At 42.3% G+C, this 21,970-nt stretch overlaps 1 protein-coding gene across 1 annotated transcript; it reads right to left on the reverse strand.

Annotated features, from left to right (window-relative positions):
• Positions 1–1,791: 1,791 nt before the first annotated feature.
• Positions 1,792–21,039, reverse strand: SLC18A2 (solute carrier family 18 member A2). The gene is made up of 15 exons (XM_052677175.1): positions 20,837–21,039; positions 18,874–19,225; positions 12,320–12,378; positions 10,875–10,958; positions 8,979–9,071; positions 8,484–8,573; positions 8,335–8,378; positions 8,195–8,255; positions 6,010–6,105; positions 4,467–4,545; positions 4,170–4,221; positions 3,685–3,748; positions 3,473–3,592; positions 3,101–3,234; positions 1,792–2,314 (listed from the first exon to the last, which is right to left on the reverse strand). Exons 1-15 carry the CDS (start codon positions 20,952–20,954, stop codon positions 2,207–2,209), a joined length of 1,554 nt encoding a protein of 517 aa, XP_052533135.1. The 5' UTR covers positions 20,955–21,039; the 3' UTR covers positions 1,792–2,206.
• Positions 21,040–21,970: the final 931 nt, after the last annotated feature.

The raw sequence follows: 21,970 nt of genomic DNA on the forward strand, positions 1-21,970 counted from the left end.
CTCACACATTTGTCTAATTGTTCTGATTTTCATTCTAATTCCCCATATTTGAAATCAGTCATGGAAGTTTACAACCTCAGGGGAGGAAAAAATATACTAAATGTGGGAGAAGCCCAAATTTTTGCAGCATAGCATGTTTTCTTCTCTGTTTTTCTGTGACTGAAGCAGCTCTCAGCAAGGAGAGTACTTGGTTACTGGCTGGTAACATCCACTTACTCCTCCAATCCCCAGAAAATCCAACATGCAGGATGACTGTGAGCTGCCTGCTGTTTGGTGGCAAATGCAGAACACACTTCCCAGGGCAAAACTGTGATCATCCAAATGCCCTGTGAAACGAAAACATGAACCAAATGTAAATTGGCCATCAATAGGCACAGTTGTCTCTTGGTGGCAGTGAAATACTCAGTGTGCTGCAGAACCACGCTCTGTACTCTGTTGCTGTCTGTCTCCAGGACCTCTCAGCTTTGAAGGAAGATTCTCCATCTGTTACATATTCACAAGAACGCAATAGAAAATGCACCCCTATAAAACTGGTAAGTGGATTTTCAAATCAACTACAGCACGTATTGCTTATCCTTGCACACTGTTCAGCCTCTCCCGCTGTTCTCTCAGAATATTCATTCTCTCTTCCTTCAACACTTGTGGCACGGTGTATGAGGGCATATCCTGGCAATGCACGTTTAGTCCTTACCCATTTTGCAGGAGTCAAGCCTCAGATCAGCAGTCAGGTGGTGGGGTGGTTGGTTTTGGAAGATATTGTTTAAACAAGCTGTGCATTTGTGCCCTGGAGTCATAAATGGGCTAGAAATGAAAAGTGCTTTCCCAGTGCTTAAATTAATTCAGTGTTGTTGTTTTTGTACTTTACAAGAGATCACAATGCATGGGGCGACTGCTGAAGGGTAAGGGAGTAATTTGGTCCTTTATTACAAAAGATCATGAACTTATTTTAGATACCTTTATTTTAACGTGGTCTGACTCCATAATAATTGACAAAGCATGAGTTGAAAATTGATCCACTATTTTTCATGTTTTCTGACCATTTATATATATATGTACTTTACAAAATTATATGTAAACATGGTATCTATGCTGCAGTACATAAAACATCTGCAAGTACAGGAAAAGAAGGCACATCCATATTTTAATTATACGAATAAAAAGACACCACAGTCGATAAGGACGTTGTGTGTTACGTTAAATGCTTTCTTTCAAAGCTGAATTTTTTCTCTTCACAGACAGACCATCTACCCCAATGCTGTTCCTCTATTAGACTGTTTACCTAAATCTTTGTTATCTTTAGCAAAGTTGATGGTTTTACTTCCTTTCTGAAAGTTAAATATATGTATTTGCATACATATTTACATAAAATATTTTTGTTTGAACTGCTCAAGTTGCCAGCTTACACCCAGTACGTGCTGAGACTAAATACTGAGATCCTGCAGCTTTCCTTAGGCACTCACAGAAAAGCTAAACTGCAGTTGAGATGTGAAAAATAAAATCCAAAAGATGGAAAGTGAAACAGGACCTCCATGCAGTTCTTATTCCTTCTTAAGGGAAAGGAACTGCATACATTCAGACATGCTTGTTTACCCAGTGCTGTGTGTTTGTTTGCGGACTGCGTTGTGCACAGCTGCTTAGCTGGTTAAACCTTCATTAAATTGTACTGACTACATAGAGATACCCTGATGCATTTGACATATTTTCTTTCTCCCAGTGTTCCACAGGCAGGCAGGTGGAGCTCACTTTGGAAGTTGCACTTTCAACAAACACAACTCCTTGCCACGTCTAAACTCTTAGCTCCAGAATCTGCTGAGTAAGTTAGAGAAGTTATTGGCAAGAGCTGAGTTCACTCTTACGAGTCTAAACAGAACATGAAGTAACGCGATGGCTTTATGAAGCAAACAGTGTCAATTCACATGTTTATACAGATTTATACTACACATTTAATCAAAAATATGCTGTGTAATATTCAATGAAATTAAATACACAGAGGAAAACACTATACAAATTCTCTATAAAAGCTTTGTTTTTTTTCCCTCTTTATAAGGCAGTTAGCAGTTGACTTTATATCCATGGGAGATGAATAATATACCTTTGGTTTTTGACCATTCCACTATTAACTCCACAGTACAACTAAAACATACTTCTGGATGAGATGTTTCACACTGCATTTTGTACACCAAAATGTATTATATGGCTTTTAACGTTACTCATCACTTTCATACTCTTCTTCATCACCTATGGGATAGGACTGGATGTTGTTCTGAGTATACATTTTTGTTTTAACAGGGCAGTTGTGATCCATGAGTATAGCCTGAAAGAAAAGAGGTGAGTGTTAGTGTTCCTGTGTAGTGCTCAGTCGTGGCTGTGATTCACTCTCTTCCACAACAGCAGAAACTAAATTGATTTTTATTACAGTAATTTAGTTTATGTGTCCTTAGATGTATGAGGAGGGATCTTGACAGCAGCAGCACAGTTTTTAGTGAAGCCAGTATTTCAGCTCCTGTGTTAAATACATCTAGCTGCTTTCCCATTGCAGTAACTTAGCACTCATATTGGATCACCACAAGCTGGGTGAATGAGCCCACCTGTCTCCCTTGAGCCTCCTGCTCATGTGCTTGCTTTTCATCCAGAAGCAGCTGCAGTTGGTGAGAACAAAAGGACAAGGAGTATGGAGCTCAAGAAGAGACGTGAAGCATGAATGCTTTAGAACATATTTCAGCCTTGGAGGGGGCTGTAGGTACAAACCAACTGCAAAGTGAACTTTCTATCTCAATTTTTACAAATAATGCTGTTTTATCAGGTAGAAATAACAAGTAATAAATGCATTATTAGCTGGAATCTCTGGGATTCTGCAGTGCAAATATGTGCATCCTAATGTAATAGGAACAACAAATCTACTGCAGGGAGCACGTAACTAAGCTTTTCTTTGTGCATCTTAGAGCTATAACGTGGCAGGGTTGTTTCAGAAATGATGCATGAGGATGAGATAGACTGTGCTGGTCCTGTTTTGGGGAGTTACAGGCAAAGATATAGAAATAAGTTTTAATTCATTTCACTGGAAAAAAAAAAAAACATTAAAAAAAGGTGTTATGCTTACCATTTTCTCTTCTTTGGCAGGTGGACTTCGAAGGAAAAAGCACAGAGGAGCAAAGAGAATATCCACAATCCCTATAATTGTCATGAGCCATGGAAATCCAATTGCCTTTGCGATGGCACCGCCAGCAGAGGGACCTTTTAAAATTAAACCCTTTTTCTGAATACCATAAAACTTGCAGCATTCACTTCAAATAGTAATTTTACATGCAAAAATCCTCTACTTTTCAAAGTGATTGGAAAAAAAAAAGTACAGTTGCATTCCCCACTTGAACCAATGAAATGAGAGGTGCTCCAAGGAGCCTTCACAGCCAACATCTCAGCGTGTTTCTCTTTGTGGTGAAGAATGTTATAAGCAGGAAAATGCAAGACTCACCTATTGCAAAGCCCATGCAAAAGGCAACATCAGCTATGGCATAGACACTGCCATAGACCGACACATGGCGCAGATCCACGAGGTAACCCATGATGGGCATCATGGAGGAGTCCACCATTCCTGGTTGCGAGGGAGAGGAACAGAGATCAGGAAAACTATCCTGATTTTTACATAAACCACAGACTGAACAAGGTAGCGTAGTTTTTTCTCACCAATGGCAAATCCAACTCCGAAATTGGGTGCTATGAGCCCATAGATGTTCTTAGCAAATGGTACCTGTAAATGATGTTTCAGACAGCTGATCAGGTCATGCTGCATGTGTTAATGAAATTTGTTTTGTTTTTCTAAGAGAAATTCTCAGAGCAGTTTGCACACACTTTGCACAGATGTGCAAGCTAGAATTTGGGGCTTGTGTGGGACTTCAGATAAGAGCCATTACACCACTGACACTCGCCATTACAAACAGGAGTAAAATGTTGAGTGGCATTCAAAAAAAAAAAGATCTTTCCTCCTTTAAAAGTCATCCTTCAATGTAAATGAAACAGTAAGATTTGAAAGCACTCAGATCTGCAACCTGTTAGCTGCACGTTATTCAGTGAAGTATCTGGAAGGCAGAAACTTCAGTGAAATGTCACAGTAAAGCACAGTTTCAAAGATGAACACAGAGAGATTTGGATTGTTCAAATGGTCTACTTACACACAAGATGCTTATTCCCACAATGAGCATTCCTAGTAAAGCACAGAGCCACCTGAAAAGGAAGAAACATCGCTCAGAGATCGGTGGTTATAAGGCACTCGAGATCATTTGGGCTGGTTGAGAGCCACATCTGATGTGCAAACCTACACAACTGAAGGTGGAGTGTGTTCCAAAAATGGTTTTGCTACTGTAGTACAACTTCTAATAACTTCCAACATCAACAAACGGCCCTGCAAACACTGGAAACGGAGCACGAACACACTGGAAGATTATTAATATTTTTTAAGGTAAGCATACCTTCCCATTTTGTGCGCAAGTATCCCAAAAAGATTAGTCCCGATAAGATAAGAGATACTGGCTGGAAGAAACGCAACGCCTGAAAAATATGAATGAGATGTTTTATCGGCAGTGATTCCAGCGAGGTGTTAGGAGAAATTAATAAATGCCAGACAGCGCAGTTCCGAAGCAAACACATCTGACAGAGTCGTTGTGTGCAGCCCAGAGAATCAAATATCCGGTTTGCTGCAGCAATCTCAGGACATCATCTATGAGATGCAGGAGCAGCGTGACACCTGCAAAAAAAGTGTTTGTAACTGTAGATAGTTCAAGGAAGCTCATTTTCCCCGATGGATGTTTCTGGGTTTACGGCCGGGTGTAAGGATGGAGGTCAGGCCTTGCTCCCTGCAAGCACCTCAATGCCCTGAAGTACAGGCTGCCATTGGGCCCCCAGTCAGGCATCAGCTCAAACTGAGCACCTAAAGATAAAGAAGCATTAAAAACAAGATTTTTTTTTTTTTTTTTTTTTTAAGATTTAGTAGGTTTTTAATACAAATAACTAACAGCCCTAGGGAAACACCACTGGTTTAAAGGCTAGTTCCAGTGCTCGAGGCTTCCTCCTCTTCCTCACTCTCTATGAGGCTGTGGGCAGAGCCCAGACACAGGGCAATGGGGAGGAAGCCTTGGAAGGTAGTTCTGATTTACAAAGCCATGACATTATGGCACGCAGTCAAACAATTTCTTCTGAGTGCGTGTACTCCTTGTCCCTCACCAAGGCAACACAGGCTTTCTCATTTCCTGCCTATCCATCTTCCTTCCTATCTCTCTGATATTCATAAGAAAAATCAGGAGGTAATTTTTAGCACAGCAATATTCTGCAATTGAAATCCTTATGGGTTAACAATGGTGATGCTGAGGAAACCTTTTCACCTGTGCAACTGCATCTGCTTCGCTGCAGCCTGGTGCAGCCTTTTGTACAGGTGCAAACTGGTCATATAAGAGCAGAACTTGAAAACTGGGGAAAAATGCTGCAGGTTGGGATGTACACATGCAGTGGTAAGCTGTGGTACACTGAAGCATAGCTGCGATTTTCTGAGTTAGATTTATGCACAGTAACATTAATTGACTGAAATCAGGACCTTTGCACCTTCTTGAAATCATGCTTCAAACCACTGGATCTCAAAACTGCCTAAGATCATCATTTGCTTAAACCCTTGCAGTTTGAGATATAGTTTAAGAGGCTTAAAAACTTCAATTAATGCTGACAAATCAGACAAAGCATAAGGGACTCAATTACTTATCTCACTAAGGGGTGAAAATTATTCTTAAATTGGATATTTTTCCTCTAGGAATCTCAGTTCAAATAAGAGATTTGTGAGTCTCACTTCTGTTGCGTCAGTAGCACCGTACTCTAGTAATAAATCTCCAGCATGGCCCGGTGGGGCTGCTCTGCTGCTCACAGTAGCAGCAGCACCACTGCATATAAGAGCAGCAGCATGACTGAATCAGCATGGAGACTTCCATCAGATAAATAACTGCACAAAAATGACATGGTGTACTTTACCGAGTTGCCATTTTTTGGAACACATGGTCTCCATCATCCAGATGGGTAGTGCTGGTTCAAGCATTGCAATAGCCATGTTTGCAAAGCAGATCGATCCTGTAGGAAAAAGAGAGGAGAAAAAACAAAGGTGAAAAATTAGTTATTTTGATTCTGAATAAAAAGCTGTGCAGAGAACAAGAGCTCTTAAAAAAAAACCAAAACACTGTGCTTCTTGCAGTCCTGTTTGTCATGCACCAAATGTTGATTAATGTTAAAAAGAACAGAACGTAAAATCACTGCACACTAACTTGTTATATATTTCAGTTTTCCCAGAAATTCTACAATAAAGGTTAAGCTATATTCATACTGTGAAGGGAGAGCAGCAAAGTCTGCAAGCGAGCCTGGTGACATTTAGAAAGTTCATGAGGTCTGAATGTTCTGCAAATGATGAACTAAAATTCCCATCTTCTGGTCTTCATCTCCAGTCTCCTGAGGCAGAATTGGAGCGCTGTTGTGTAAGAGATACGGTCCATGACCTGTACCTCCATCACAGGATGAGGAAGAGGAGATATGGAGGTCTTGGTCCTAAAAATACCATCGAGCAGCCAGAGAAATACCTGTCCCCTACAAAGGGGTGTTTTGTGTACAGACCCCACTGCCAGCAGCCACAACGCCTGGGCACGGCTAGGCTCAGCTTGCCTAGCCATGTGAATTTCAAGTGCTTTCAGATCTTTCTGAATCTCAGGACATTTGGTCACTCAGGTGCAAAGAACAGAAGTGCTGACTGAATCCAGCCTGCGGCTCTTCTGCCCAAGTAACATTTTCTTTCAGCTCTGCAGCTGTAGTGCTTTGGATTTCCTTTCATTCTTCCTCAGAAGAACCTAACTCATGTACATGGGACATGTCCCCACTGCTCATCCTTCACAAAATGACTTTCAGAGGAGTTTAAAAGTCACTGCTAGAACTGACAGCCTCGGATGCGTGTTCCCATTTTTCTTTCTAACATTTATAATCCCAAAGACTCCTACAAATGTCGCTTTTTGAAGCAAAAAAAAAAATAAGTTTAAGTTGTCTTGAGGTCAGAGAAGTACTATTCCTCTCGGAACAGGCTCCTCATTGCGCAGTTCAAAACGAAATGAGCACGGATGTCATTCTTTGCTCGAACCTGTCAGACCACATTAGGCTGTGTATCTGTGATTGCTGCAATGAACATGCAGGCCTGTCGCTCACTCCCTTCCTGGGGCAGGCAGTAGCTGGTTGGCTCACCTTTACCCTGCAGACAAAGGGTTGCATACAATGGGAACCTTTCCACTCTGTTGCAAGGCTCCATGTCTGCAAGGAACCCCAGCCAAGCACCCAGGGGCTGCCCTGACTCGGCCAAACCCAGCCAAGCTCAAGCTCAATGCTGGAAAAACATTTCAAGCCAAACAAATTGCATCCAGAGGAGCCTACGCCATTCCGACAGAGGCAGATAAGTACGAAAGCTCCTATCCCACTCTCAGCAAACTTCACAAAGTAATTAGAAGTACACATGCACGTAATACAGCTATTTCTCATTAGGACAGGAAGCATCACCAGAGCTTGTCAAGGTAGTTATGTGCGTGGTGACAAAGGTACTTTGCTCTTTAGGACACGCTTCAAGAGAAAGGTGGGAGCCTGAGCTGGCAGTCTGCAAACTGAAGGTAAATCCAATAGAGACCATGCACCCTGACTGAAGTTTCCCCAGACAGGCTTGCTTGGGCTCAACATGGCTCAGCTAAAGTGAATGGAGTGCTTCAGATACATGAATCAGTCAGGAAGCACTTGTGCTTCAGAAATGCAAACCATTATGGATGAAGTGTGTGACACACACCCAGGAGATTAGATCTGAATTCATACCACAAACTTAGTGTACCTGAATCGAGAGCATGAAAAACACTTTAACTGTTGGCCCTTTTGCAGCAGCCCTAAGATAAAGCCATCTTTCACTTGTGGTTGACAAATAGTCCATTAGAGATGCAGTAAATTGTGTCATTTCTCAATGTAATATTCTTTTTAAAAAACAATAGTTTAAAAACAAAAACTTTTGTTCTTTGAGCTTCTCATAAAAAGAAACAGGAAATGACATTGCTGCTAAACCAAGCTAGCTTGAGGCTTTCCAGCATTCCGGGAATAATGCCTGCAGTTGGTTTAAATACATGTATGTATAAATAAAGAGACCTGGTACCTGCTGCAATGATGATATACGGGTCCTTCATAAGTGTCAGTAATGGTGTCCCCTTCTGACTCTGTGAAACAAATGAAAACTTGGCATTAGGAAAGACAAAATGTCAGCTGTGGCTAACAGCATTTTACTACAATACTTACTTCTGCCTGTGCTCTGGACGGCTGCAGAACAAATAATTGAACAGCTGTGGAAAGAAACCAATACTGTAACACTGCTCGAAGAGGAGGGTTAGCAGCTAATGCAGTGTGCTACAGACATACAGGGTCGTATGGACTCTGTGGGTACTGACCTCCATCAAACAGAGCCAGAGCTGCCAGCACGAGGAACGGAGAGCTCTTCCCCACAAACTCATACATGATGCTCCCAAAGGGTGGGCCCACTGCGGGGGGAAGGAAGGAGTCTGGGGTGAGGCCACGTTTCTGATCCTGAACAAGTGTCATCTGCAAGCATTTGGCTGCTGGCACGCCGGGGCCAAAAGGCTCCATTTGAAAAACCCACAGATCTCACTGATTATGTGATTATGGAAACCGTATTCTTCACACCTCAAAATATTCTTCCATTTAAACAAAACTTCAGCATCACGGAAATTACTGTCTGACTTTTATCTGCCTAAGATACGCTTCTGTGTAAGAAACAATTCTTGCCATGAATAGTGAATCTAATCTGGAGATGGCATGATAACATGGCACTTGATGAGATCTTCCCATGTTTCAGTACATCACAGGGATCTACTGAAAGGGTGGGAACTTTATAGCTTCCCTTGGTGGCAGAGCCTGACACTGACCTAATACTCCCATAGCAAGGCCTCCCAGTGCAATTCCCATCGCGTTGCCTCTCTCTTCGTCGTCTGTGTATACACTGGCAAGCATACCCATCCCTAAATCATAAACAAAACAAAGTATAGATTAGGCGGCTGTGTCTTACAATTTATTGTCATCATTTTCCAGCCCTACTGAACATTAGTCAAAGGTAACATTAGGTAACTCTATACACAAATATACATGCATATATATATCCATGTACACACATACTTGTGTGCCTATGTCCCCTCCTCGTGGAGTTTGCCTTGAAGCAGAAGAGAGTTTGGCATATGTAGATGCTCCCCATATCATGTTCTATTACACCGTATCAATCAAATAAATTAATGATGCCCTGATTTGCTGGATTCTTCGTCCTTCCCTTTGCTCCAGAGCGTTTAGATGATGCTTTTCAACCAGACACAACCAAGCTGTTACAAGTGTTCAGTTTTTTATCAGCACACAAATCTGGTACCTGGCATGAGGTCTGGTGCCCAGCTGTCAGTACCCAGGTCATTGCAAGCTGTGCTCTCAGCATAAAGGATCATGAGTATTTCAGGAGCATCCAAAATTAAAGGGTGCTTTTGACCTTTATCTCACTGTCCTCTCTTCTGCTCATCTAATGATGAGCCTTCATTTCACAGAAGGAAACGTGAAGCCTAAATCATTCGTTTTTGTGAAGCTCAGAGTGTGAATGTCACTCAGAGGTGAATGCTAAAGGAGGGTTCTTATAGAAATTGTTACTTTTTTTTAATTACTTCTTTTATTACTTTTCAAATCAAGGCTCTAAATAGGACTAAGCAAATAAGGTCCACAGCTACACAGTGAGCCAGAAAGAGGAAACAGCATTGCATGAGTGATCACTGAGTAAATACCAGCCATCGTGTGCACCATGAGCAGAGGTCCTGAATGAATGTGCTTACTGGAACCTGTGGCTGACTTCAAATTGCTCACATGAGATGCTGGGAAGCAAGTTAGAGAGTGCTATCAGAACTGACAACAAATTTGTGCAGATTCAGAGAACTATTCTGGAAAAGAGTAGGATGCAATACAAAGTTGATGAAGGTTTATGCTTCGATAGGAATAAATCTGCAGAGATACAGGGTGGATATTGCACCCAGTGCTGCAGCCCAGAGAATAGCACAGGGGATGAACAAAGGATTAGAAAAACCATCAGTGAGGAACCTCTGCGTCCCTTTGGATTTAAAACGAGAAAGGAGAAACCAACTCACAACGTGGTGTGGCCTTGAAAGTTAAACAAGCTTTCAAGAGGAGTTTTCAGGGGAATTCTTCCTGAGGAAGCTCTATTCACCTCCCTTCTCAAGCTTAATTTGTATTCATGAACAAAACAAAAAAATTTTCCTCTAGGTTTCATTCCAGAAATGATTGAATAGTTTGGAATGAAAACCCATCCTCCATTTCACCTCTTCATTTTAAAAAAGTAAATAGATCTGACATTGGACATCTAGCACAGGCAACCTGTAGGCTGAATTAGAAGACACTGGGAACAACGCTTTGTAACAGGAATTTCAGATGCAGGCAGAGGTACAATCCCCACGGTGATCTGTAGCAACATAAGTTCCTGGTGACCTTTGAAAGGGCTGAAAATGAATTTAAAATATTGAAGGCACACATGCAGAAACCCCAGAGAGCACACCTCACCTAGCACTCTGCCTTACTGCAACCCAAACACCAACGAGTCTGAGAAGACATTGGGTTTTGAGCTATTGCGTAGGAAAGGGGCAGAATGTCTTTTTAAGTGAAATAGATATAATTTGAGTAAGTTTGTATGATTATTGAAACATACCACAATTAAGAAATGACTTTTACTGAAACCTCTGGGATCTGTGAGCTCTATTTTATTCTCCTGTACGCTCTCTTACCTGCCACTGAAGAACAAGAGGAACCCACCCCTTGAAGGGACCTTGCAATGAACAGCAATGTGTAGCTTCCTGAGAAGGCAAACACTACAGAAAAGACAGAGGCAAATTTTGAAAATTAGGTTAACTCTAACTAGGTTTAAAAGTTAGATTTCTTTAAACCGTAATAGAAAACTTTGTGCCATTTAATCAGGTGTTTACTGTGCCTTGTGTCACTTTCAATGCTAATTGCATTATTATCTCTTATTGCATTTAGAGGTGTCAGTGTTGAATTGTTCTCAGGTGTCTGAGCCTTCTGGTAACACAGAATACGAGCACCCAAGTCGTTTTAACTAATTACTCGGGATCTGATTGCACCCTGCTCTGATTCAGCTGCACACAGAGGTAATAAGACCTTTCTTTCCAGCCTTTATTTAAGCCTGCCCAACCTAAACCTCTGTGCATTCAGGGAAAGCAAGAACTAAGAGAAGCCCCCCAGGTTTAAAGCAGTGTTTCTTCCAATGAGCAGACAAGTTGTGAGATTTTTGCAGTGGTGTTCCACACTTGGTGCTGTGCAATGCATCTGGCCAGAAATTGGAATTACTACTCTTATCCCCAACCAGAATCTGCCTGATGATCCAAAAATCCAGAGCTGTCAGAATCTACCATCAGGTAATCTTTTTTCCATCACTTTGCTCTCCTTGCTGTCAGAAATACTGTCCTAATATTTAATGAATTTTTTCCTTGATATTGGTGGGGTTTTTTTTGTTGTTTTTGTTTTTTTTTTACATGTTGTGGATGTGGGAAACTTAATTCCCATCCCTTTCTTTGCAATGCACTCTGATACATCTTCAATCTGTCTTCTGAAACAAGCTCAGTTTTTAGTAATTCTTTACAGGCTTCCAATGATCCTTTGTACTCTTTCCCTCTGGATCACATCTTGAAATACCACACCAAAAGTGAACGTAAACCAGCAGCTGAGGCCTTATCAGTGCCATTTGGAGTGGACACGTTATCTCAGCTGACTTGTAAGCTATGTTCCTGTTTGCACATCCTATGGTGATGTCAAGCAATGCTATGATACTGTTGACTTTTATATTCTATTCTTGGGCCTCACATTCTCTTTCTGATAAGGCCCCGTGATTCGTAGTTGTCAGGGATCCTGAAAAATAGCTCTCATGACTGAAAACTCTATCAGTTTAAGAGTGTGTGAGCACTGCTCAGACCATGGGAAGCTGAGAGGAAGGTTGAGCCAAGAAAAGGACCAGCTGAAGGGGGATGGAAGGCAGTGAAATCCTTTGAGAGGTTCATAAAAGTATGCTTGTTAAATTTCTATAGCAGCCACTCTTACACTTTTTCTTACACTCAGTTCCTCTACATCAACAACAAGAATTCCTAGGAATAGCTATTGTAGATCACTTGTTTAAAAGTTACACCTGAACTACACCAAATAGGAAGTGGATACTTACTGATTGTTGACACAAACATGATGCAGAAGCCAGCAAACAAGGGAATCTGGTAGCCTATTCTAGAGGAAAAAAAAAAGAAGTTCACATCTTTGGAATTGTCTCACTAATAGTTGCAGTTAGATTTTCCCAAATGAGGACGTTGGCAATTTAGGCAATCGTACACATGTGAAGGATGCAAAAACCTGACTTCTTGTTTCTTTTCAGCTTTTGAACTATTTATGGTGGACCGTATGATCAAATTGCTCCACGTTACAAATGCTTTCTCATTTGCTAAAGCAGAATTTTTATCTGAAATCCCTGAAAGAAGTCCTTCTCTCATTGGAATGTAGCTTTCCAGTAATGTGATGATACTGGACTTTACATGGGCAGTACTGGCTATGTTATGGAAATTATGGAAGAGCCTACAGCAGCCCTCTTCATTTCTAGTGATAATAATAGCTCTGCAATAGGAGCATAATCATTCTGATCTTCTGTTAGTTTGTTGATATAACTGTTATACAAGTAAGGGCTGTATGGGCTGACACAGAACAGGACAAAGAGAGTTTCCCCATAATTGCTTTGATTTTTGAATCTTTAACTTAAAGAAAGCACTGATATAAATATAGAATAAAAAATCCTTCAGGTACAGTTACTGCTGTTGGTGAATGATAGCATCTTCCTCTGGGTATGATGAATGCAAAAATTGAATGTCCCTATTCCTTCTTCCATCACAAAGGGGTGTTTTGTGTGTCAAAGCCAACCCAGAGGTATGTAGGTTGGACACTGTGGACAAGAAGTCTGAGTACTGTAAAGAAATCAAACAATTTGACTTGCCACCAGGAGTGTGAGACTGCAATTCAGAACTCCTACAATTACATGAAATTGAAATCAGTTATTTGCTTGAAGACAAATGCCATCTGAAGTGATTGCCATATCCATTTTCTATCAGCAGATTAAGAGACATTAGCTATGAGATCTTCCATAAGCATTAATGAGCTAAATAAATGGAAGGGCTATCACAGTCTTGTAACCTTAACTGATGGACCAGTCTCCATCCAGTTGAAACAAATTCCACCTCTTTCAATTGGCTTCCTACATTTGGAAAGAGTCTTAGCTATTGATAGTTGTAAGAAAACAAGCATTTTGGATGTACTTTGAATGCTTAGTAAAAGCCCGTTGGATCTTTGATCTTAGTTTTTGCAGCTGTGGATTTTATTCCTCCTTTATCTTGGATGTAGTCACTAGGTGTGAAGCAATACACAGCAGAGGATCATGGAGACAGAGCTAGAGCAGAACTTGCTCTTGCAACCCAACAGACCGTGATGCTTTATTGCACGTGTTTAGGTCTAACACATAACTTTCCTTTCAAGCAGAGAATCATCTCAGAACCAGACTGTGTGGGCATAGCTAGTTCTTTTAGCCAAAATCTGTATTACCTGTGGCCCACCACACAAGATGTGAAGATATAAATGTCAGCAGAATGTGCTGAATCAAGCAAAAAATCATAATCCTCTGAAAAGGTCAAACTGTCTAGAACTCCCCCTCTCCCCCTCAATCTGGAGGTGATGTGCTGCGCTGCTCAAGGTTGCTGAGCCTCCAGAAGTCATTCTTATTCTTGCTCAGGTTCTTACCCACTTGCAGCTGACAGAGAGATATGCAGATTGCCTTTCCTGCATAATCTTAGCAAGTGCTGCCTCCTCCTAACATAGCATAGTGTTAATTAGTGTGTGACCACAAATCTCAGCTGCAGTCCCTGGTCTGTCCAACAGAGAGAACAGACTGGCATTACCCCATCAGCCAAGTGTTTTAAGGATTGTGTCCCCTGGCCCATTCTGCTTTTGCCATGGCACAGCTCCACTCCGACAAGATTTGCCTTGTCTCCTTTTTCCTTGCTGTCATGCCTTAATAAGTCATTTTCACAGGTGCTCCTAACAAAACACTGCATGAGAATCTGCATTAGCCCCAGGTTGAGCACATTTCAGGGAGGCCACCTGCAGCTGCTCTCCCCATAGGCGTCTCTGACTCCTGAAAAAACAGAGCCACCAGTTACAGCAGGGAGAGGGAGGGCTGCTGGTGACAAAGGGTACCTAAACTACTCGCCTTGGTGCCACCTTGGCCCCAGACAGCAGAATTGTTTGGAAGTGGATTATGTTCATTAACAAGGTTACACCACAATGAGAAAACCACTTGACAGTTTTTGTACTGCAGGCAAATAAAGGTTACACTGACCAGGTTAGCAGCTGTGGAACATTAGAGCCTAATTGCCTATCCATTAAGGACTGCAAGTCTACTGACTTTAATATTATGACTGCTTAGTGATATGGGTACCAAGGGCCAGCATTCTGGCCATTGACTTCACCCCTGTGCAGACTGGGGAGGATCTGTAGTAGGAACAGTATTTTCCTCAAGATCTCCATCCCAATGCTCTAAGTTGGGCAGGCAGCGGGGCTCTGGCCGGCTGGGATGGGTGCTCAGGCATTTCAGTCACCTACTGAAAACCCAAAGGAAAGCTTACATAGGAACTGAGCTGTAAATAAGGAGTTGTAAATGTTTTTTGTTTCCCTGCCTCACTCTTTCTATGCATCATAAATATCTTGTGGTTCAAGCCATGCTCTCTCTCATACATGCAAAGCTCACATCTATAGTCAGGCTGGCTGTAAAAACTATCATGCAAACACCTGTTCATTTGTTGATGAAATTTGAAGCCATGTATGGATAGGCATAAAGTTCAAACTATGTATTTTTTCAGGCTGGAAGATGAGGGGAGAGAGCTGCATGGCAGCCGATGCTCTCATTGACACTGGTGAGTGGTGGTGCCAGCACAACTGGGCTCTCAGACTAATTCACAGCGAGGGGCAATGCTTTGGAAAAAATAATGGAATGAATCAGACATAGGAAGCTGGTGCCCAATTTCTTCTTTGGAAGGATTAGGAAAAGCCTTCAAACTCCCCTTGACTGCATGTCCTGCGCACAGAGTGCTCTGTAGCAAGTGCTGTGCTGTTTGTATGGTTTCTTATCTGTTACACTACAAGCAAAAGCCAAATGTGCACCTGAGCAAGAAAAGATCTCAGTGCTGCTATGGGAGGTGTGTCATTCACATGCTGTGGCAAAGCCATTGCTCTGGTGTTCTGTTTGCTAGGACTTCCACCAGGGCTGTGAGTGAAGGGAAGCCGGTGGTGCATCTTGAGTTGCAAACCAGTTCATGAAGACAGGTGTGTGATGTGTCTCGTGTTCCTTCAAAAGAGATCAGCTTTAAATAAGAAACATTTTTAGCTTGCTTCTAGACTTAAATTAATTTCCAAAGTTACTGTTTAAAATTTTGAGTTCTAGTTGTTTCACAAAACGATGGAACACCCTGTTGTATCCTTATACAAACTCAAGCACTCAAAGCCAGTACATATTTAAAGCCAATAACTCTATGCTTGTTTAAAACTCTCAACCATTCCTAAAGAATTATATTTAAATGAAAAATAAAAGCTATGAGTATGGTTTAGTTCTTAATTGAAGCTTACACCTTAACAGGGTGTTCACAGTAGTTTTTAAACAAAGAAACCCATCCTCCTTAAGCTGTTCTAGTTTACTTAAATTTTGCCATAACAGTGATCATTTAACAGCTTATCAGTGGTAGAGTCTTTATATTGATAACTCATATCTTCTGTTTCATTGATAGTAGTTTTCAGACTTCCTTTCAAACGAACACAAACACTGTTCTTAGGAAATGTCTCGTTTTGTTGGGGTTTTTTTGCCAATGGCTCCAACACTTAATTGATAAATACATAAACTGATATTTTTCACTAAATGTTTCTCAGAATAAAGGCAGACGCTGCTACCAAGACCCGAACTACACATGAAAGAAAACCAATAATCCTTAAATCTAATTTAGGGGCAGTCTGCCATGAGGACACTGCCACGTGTGGCTGAGTGCTCTCCTTACTTCTCCTTTTCCCATTTTCTGGGCACTGAGCCTGCAGATCCTGCCACTGGGAGGGAATTTTCATCCCCATGCACAAATCTACGGGATGGTTACATCCTGGCTGTAGGGCTGCCAGCATCAGTGCTCACACCAGGGCAGCACTGACACTGGTGCCACCAGTGTCAACATGTGAACATGTTGGAAGAAGGAGGAGACCCAAGAACATCTACCTCACTGCCAGCTCTAAGATCTGTGGGAGATTCCAGCCTCTGGCCCCAGCACAGATAGGCATCGGGGTGGTTGTTCCCTTTTGCTGATGCAGAGATCCTATCTACAGCATGATGTGACTGCATTAATGAAAGAGCCACCAGCCATGTGGGGTGTGTTCTTTCTTTTTCCCAAGTTTGGCAGTTTGTAGACAATATGATACAAACACCAAAATCCAGAGAAAATAAATATAAATAGGGCCATAATGCAGGCACTTGGTAAAACCTAGATACCTAAAGAACTATTATGAAAATATGATTTGATTTCATACTGCTTTGATTGTGGAAGAGCTGTCATGTCCTCACAAAGCAATATAGGAAATCTAGATCTGTTCCTTACATTGCAGCTGTGTTTGCATAAAAGTTATATTGTAATGGCAAATCGTTTTGGAGGGAATATAGAAGGAGGTTTGGAGAAAACAAATAGAAATGAAGGTATCTATCTAATATAAAGCTTTTGTGTTTATATCTGTCCCACAGATTTAATACAGCTGTGGAATTCTGGACATTCTGAGTCAAACCTCTGTTCATCACTCAGTTGGATGTTTCTCTCAAGATGGCATTAAATACTCAGTTCAGCCATCACACAATGTATGTAACATGCCAAATCCAAAAAAGGTAGTTTGATTTCAAAACCTGAAATATTTCACCTTAAAGAATGTTGCTTTGGTTATGGTCACCAATGATAAGTGTAAAACTACAACAACTTAAAAGTGTTTTCAATTGAGGAAGTGGACAAATTTCTGCTGCGTGTTGTTTTCTGATAGGAAAATATCTTCGTTATGGGAATAGCTTAAAGAGAAATGGGAAAATTAGTGACCTAACTAAACATAATTTGGAGCTTATTCCCTACAGAGATTAACATCTCTGTCTAGAAGAACTGCAGCTTCTTCATGGGAATCAATCATACAGAATGCTAACAATAAAATAAAATTAATTATTAACATAAGACATTTAAATGATATTACAAATACTTTTTAATCTCCATGTAGATGTATTCAATGCTTGGATTATTTTCTGTTGTTGTGGGTTATTTTAAAGCCACTGATATTGGTCTTACAACACTGATCCTGCTCAGATAGATATTCTGTAACTTACTGTATAATTATTGTTTTAGATTTAAAAAAATAATAATTTTTTTTAAATTTCATTTCACAGAATCACAGAACAGCTCAGGTTGGAAGGGACCTTAAGGATCATGAATCTCCAACCCCCCTGCCACATGCAGGCCTCCAACCTTTCCATTTAATACCAGACCAGGCTGCCCAGGGCCCCATCCAACCTGGCCTTGAACACCTCCAGGGACGGGGCATCCACAGCCTCTCTGGGCAGCTGTTCCAGCACCTCACCACTCTCAGAGGAAAGAACTTCCCCCTGACATCCAACCTAAATCTTCCCTCCTTCAACTTAAAACCATTTCCCCTTGTCCTGCAGTTATCTATCCTTTCAAAGAGTTGATTCCCCTCCTGTCTGTAGGTTCCCTTTAGGTACTGAAAGGCTGCAATGAGGTCACCCCACAGCCGCCTTTTCTCCAGGCTGAACAAGCCCAACATACTGTCTAAACAGTATGGACAGTAACATACTGTCCAAACATTTTGTTCAAGCTACCATCTATATGCAGGGATTCAGAGATGACGGTCTGAAGGTTGGACTGGATCCTGCACTGGTGTCATCCTGATCCACTGAGCTCAGAGAGGAGCATGGCCTTGGCGGGGTTTGGCAAACATGCAGGTCAATGAGAGCTTCATAGAATCATTAATGTTGGAAAAGACCAAGATCATCGAGTCCAACCACCAACCCATAACCTCCATGCTCACTAATATCCCTCAGAGCCACATTTGCCCTGTACTTGGAAACCTGCAGGGATGATGGCTCCACTGCTTTGCACATGGCTTTTAGCTCAGGTGAATTGGAACCACAGCACCCACAGTACAGTGGGTCTATGGGAGGCAGGGGTGGACCTGAACCCTGCCTGTGGTTCCAATATCCCAACTGCTGTGTATAGGAGTAATAGAAGTGTCATCTGTACATAGGGCTGAATTCTTCCAACTAGGAGCTGTAGGATCCTGTGGCCCTGTGTAACTGCACTGAAGAAAATTCAACACCTCTTCTGCAAAAGTTTCTATAAAAACCTGAGGACTCAGGAGCTGGAGAAAAAGAAAAGTGCACAACACTGTGGAAGGGCCCATGTGCTTCCCAATTTATTTTTGAAATGATGCAGGCTGTTAGGAGATGCAATTATCGGATGCATTTCACTAAAATATTCCTCTAGATAAGGTGAGAAGGGCAGTAAGTCAGGGCCACAACCGACTTAAAACTACTTTGAAACCCTCACCCAGACCTTAAACAGTGATGGATGAGCCCCAGCTGAATCACGTGAGCACTGTTTGCCTCACCTGTTTGTCAGCGGCCCTATGAAGGGGTTGGTGATCAGCTGCACCGTGGCTTTGGAAGCAAACAATAACCCGACTTGAACGTTCTCATTCAGCAGGTCCTTATCTTCCTTCGGGCAGTCCGGAGGCGCAGCGGTCGCGTTTACCATCATCGGTGCTGTCTGAGTGTGCTGCAGCTCTCCGGGTGCTGCCTTATCAGACTCATTTCCAGTCAGCACCATCGAGTGGTCATAGTAGGAGAAGATGCTCTGAAAACTGTCCGCTGTCGTTGCAATGACGTTAGGCTTAGGAGTCTGGATTTCTGTTGCATTTTTCTCATGTTTGATGCTGTAAAGGTAACTGGGAATTATTGGCACTGGAAAAACAAATAGAATATATTGGCATCTTACTATCAGGTTATGTGTAAATTGGAATCACCAAATTTTCTTCTTGATTAGGAAACACAAAGCTTTCCTACAGGAAACAGCAGTAAGGATTTCAAAAGGGTGAAACTGAACTAAAACAGAGCATTGCTGATAGGAGAAATTACCCTCCTAATTGCAGTGTAAAGCATAAAGAGAAATTACCCTCCTAATTGCAATGTAAAGCATAAAGCTCTTTCACATTAGTGTTTAATTTTTGCCAGGTTTTGTAATTATTAAGTATTCTAGACAGACATCTTTCAGAAAGAAAAATATGAGAAGTACCAAAACCCGTCTCTGAACAGACTCCTTGTTGCATGAGTGTTTAAATCCCTTTATTACTGTGGAAGCACAAAAGATGAGAAAAGCATTGCAACTATTGTTAAATCAAAATACTAAAAAATAATTAAATGCCCGAGTAAAATAAGCCTCAAAAATTGTAAGTAATGGTCACAAGAAGGGAAACCATCATCATAACACTTCTGTGTTAAGCAGTCAGTACCAAAGCATTGATGCTTACACGTTTCACCATTTCTCTAAACATAACATTGAAAAGATCACCCAGAAGGGACCTGCTTGATGTGCTTTAGGATCGTAGCTGTGTTCTAATTGCATTCACTGAAATAACTGTAGGGGCTTCTTGCACGTATATTAACGAATACATAATGAAATGCCTAAAAACTTCATAACAAAGAATGTTCATGCAGAAAAAACATCCAGAACGGACTTGCTAAAAGCAGATGTGAAGTTTTGTTTAAAGTCTGCATGGTGGCATCAGCCTTACACCGAGGAGCAGGGTGCAGGAGTGGCACTGCAGCTGGGGGTGGGCTGGGCACTGCCTGCAGCCCGCTGTGCTGCAAGCCACAACCCGGGAGCTTCTCCCAACCCTTTTGAAAGTCTACATAAATACAGACCTGTGAATATGAGAGCTTATACAGCTACCAATGGAAAGTGTTCAAGCACTTTATCTGAGCAGGTTCCTGAATGTGGGAGCTGTGTTACTCGAAGCCAGTAACAGTTGCATCTTCAGCTTTCATCAGAACTCAGATTGTTTCATTCAGACATCTCCTAGAAGTGCTTTTCGTAAAACCCACTCTGATAGCTTTCGTGTTAACCTATCGTTTCATGAGCAGTGCTGGGGAAAGGAGAGCTATCACAAGGAAGCAGACAGCCCAGTGTTATCTCGCCTGTTGTTTCAGTTGCATGACCACAGGAGGAAAAAAAAAAAAGATGCTGAGCTAAAAATACGGCCATCATTCTATGAAGTAGTAGTGGATTTTGTTAGGGGGGAAAAAAAAATATATATATATATATACATAAAGATCTTTGTATGCAACTCCTTACCCTGCAACTAACAGAGAAATAAAGTGCATGGCAGTGTTTGCAGCACCTGGAACACCGGACGTGTATTTTAAAAAATCACTGTGTGGATCGAGAGCGTTAAATCATCACTCAGGGAGCACATCTGTCACCGGAGATTATTTCTGGCACCAGAGAGAGGAGAAAAGAAAAAGAGAAAAAAAAAAAGCAAACAAACAAACCCCACACCACCACCGTCCACCTACCGACCACGGTGAGCAGCATGTTGTCCAGCAGCAGGGCGATGAAGACGATGAGGAGGATGAGCTTTCTGGACTGCCGGCCCTCCCGCAGCCAGCGCAGGCTGAGCTCGCCCCACGCCATGCTGCGGGGCACGGCGGGTGCGGGGGGCTGCGGGCAGAGCCACTGCCCGCCCCGAGACGTCCCGAACGCTGCAGGGAGCGGAGAGCGGCAGGAGGAGGAGGAGGAGGAGGAGGATGCTGTCGGGGCAGAGGAGGAGGAGGGGGAAGGAGAAGGAGGAGGAGGACGAACTGCCGGCCCCTCCCCGGCCTCAGCGCAAGCTCTGAGTGCCCTGTAAGGTGAGCCCCAGCAGGTACGTGGGGAGCAAAGGCAGCGTTCCAGGCTGAACCTAAAAGGGTGTCCTGGTCGGGATGGTGCTGCTGGCACCCATGTAGGGGATTTGAAGCTTTTGGTGTTTCAGTCATTCTCCCAGCTGGAGCACATGGGTATCACGCCCAACCTGCGGTGCTATTTGTAGTTATTGCTCATTTCTTTATGATCTCTATTAGAAAACAAACTGGCTGTACAACAGATCAGCAATTGAGCTGATAAAGAAGCACCTCCCCTACGAGGACAGGCTGAGAGATATGGGGCTCTTCAGCTTGGAGAAGAGAAGGCTCTGGGGGGATTTTATAGTGTCCTTCCAGTACCTGAAGGGCAAGTAGCAACAGGATGAGGGAAAATGACTTTAAACTGGAAGAGGGTACATTTAGATGGGATATTAGGAAAAAGTTCTTTACTGTGAGTGTGGTGAGATGCTGGAACAGTTTGCCTAGAGAGGTTCCCCCTCGCTGGAAGCACTCAAGACCAGGCTGGACGGGGCTGTGAGCAGCCTGGTCTAGAGGGATGTGTCCCTGCCGATAGCAGGGGGTTGGAACTAGATGATCTTAAAGGTCTCTTCCAACCCAAACCATTCCATGAAGAGACCTGTTTGGACATAGAATCACGTCCTTATTTCAGGTTGTCATTCATGCCACAGTACGTTGTGTTCTTTTAACCAACCTACGCTTGTATGAGCTGCTCTTTGCCCTACCTTCCCCATGCTTCACTTTTGGTAAAACCATTGAAACTGAAAGAAGCTTCTTAATGCAGCCCCAGAG

This window comes from Tympanuchus pallidicinctus, unplaced genomic scaffold (genome assembly GCF_026119805.1).
Source record: "Tympanuchus pallidicinctus isolate F22 unplaced genomic scaffold, pur_lepc_1.0 scaffold16, whole genome shotgun sequence".
Taxonomy (NCBI): domain Eukaryota; kingdom Metazoa; phylum Chordata; class Aves; order Galliformes; family Phasianidae; genus Tympanuchus; species Tympanuchus pallidicinctus.

Excerpts from the sequence above, each read along its gene's own strand:
- SLC18A2 (XM_052677175.1), bottom strand. The coding sequence starts at position 20,954 with ATGGCGTGGGGCGAGCTCAGCCTGCGCTGGCTGCGGGAGGGCCGGCAG. Across the intron at positions 8,379-8,483 it reads TCTGGCTCTGTTTGATGGAG|CTGTTCAATTATTTGTTCTG; the intron begins GTCAGTACCCAC and ends TTCTTTCCACAG. Across the intron at positions 3,593-3,684 it reads CGGAGTTGGATTTGCCATTG|GAATGGTGGACTCCTCCATG; the intron begins GTGAGAAAAAAC and ends CCTCGCAACCAG.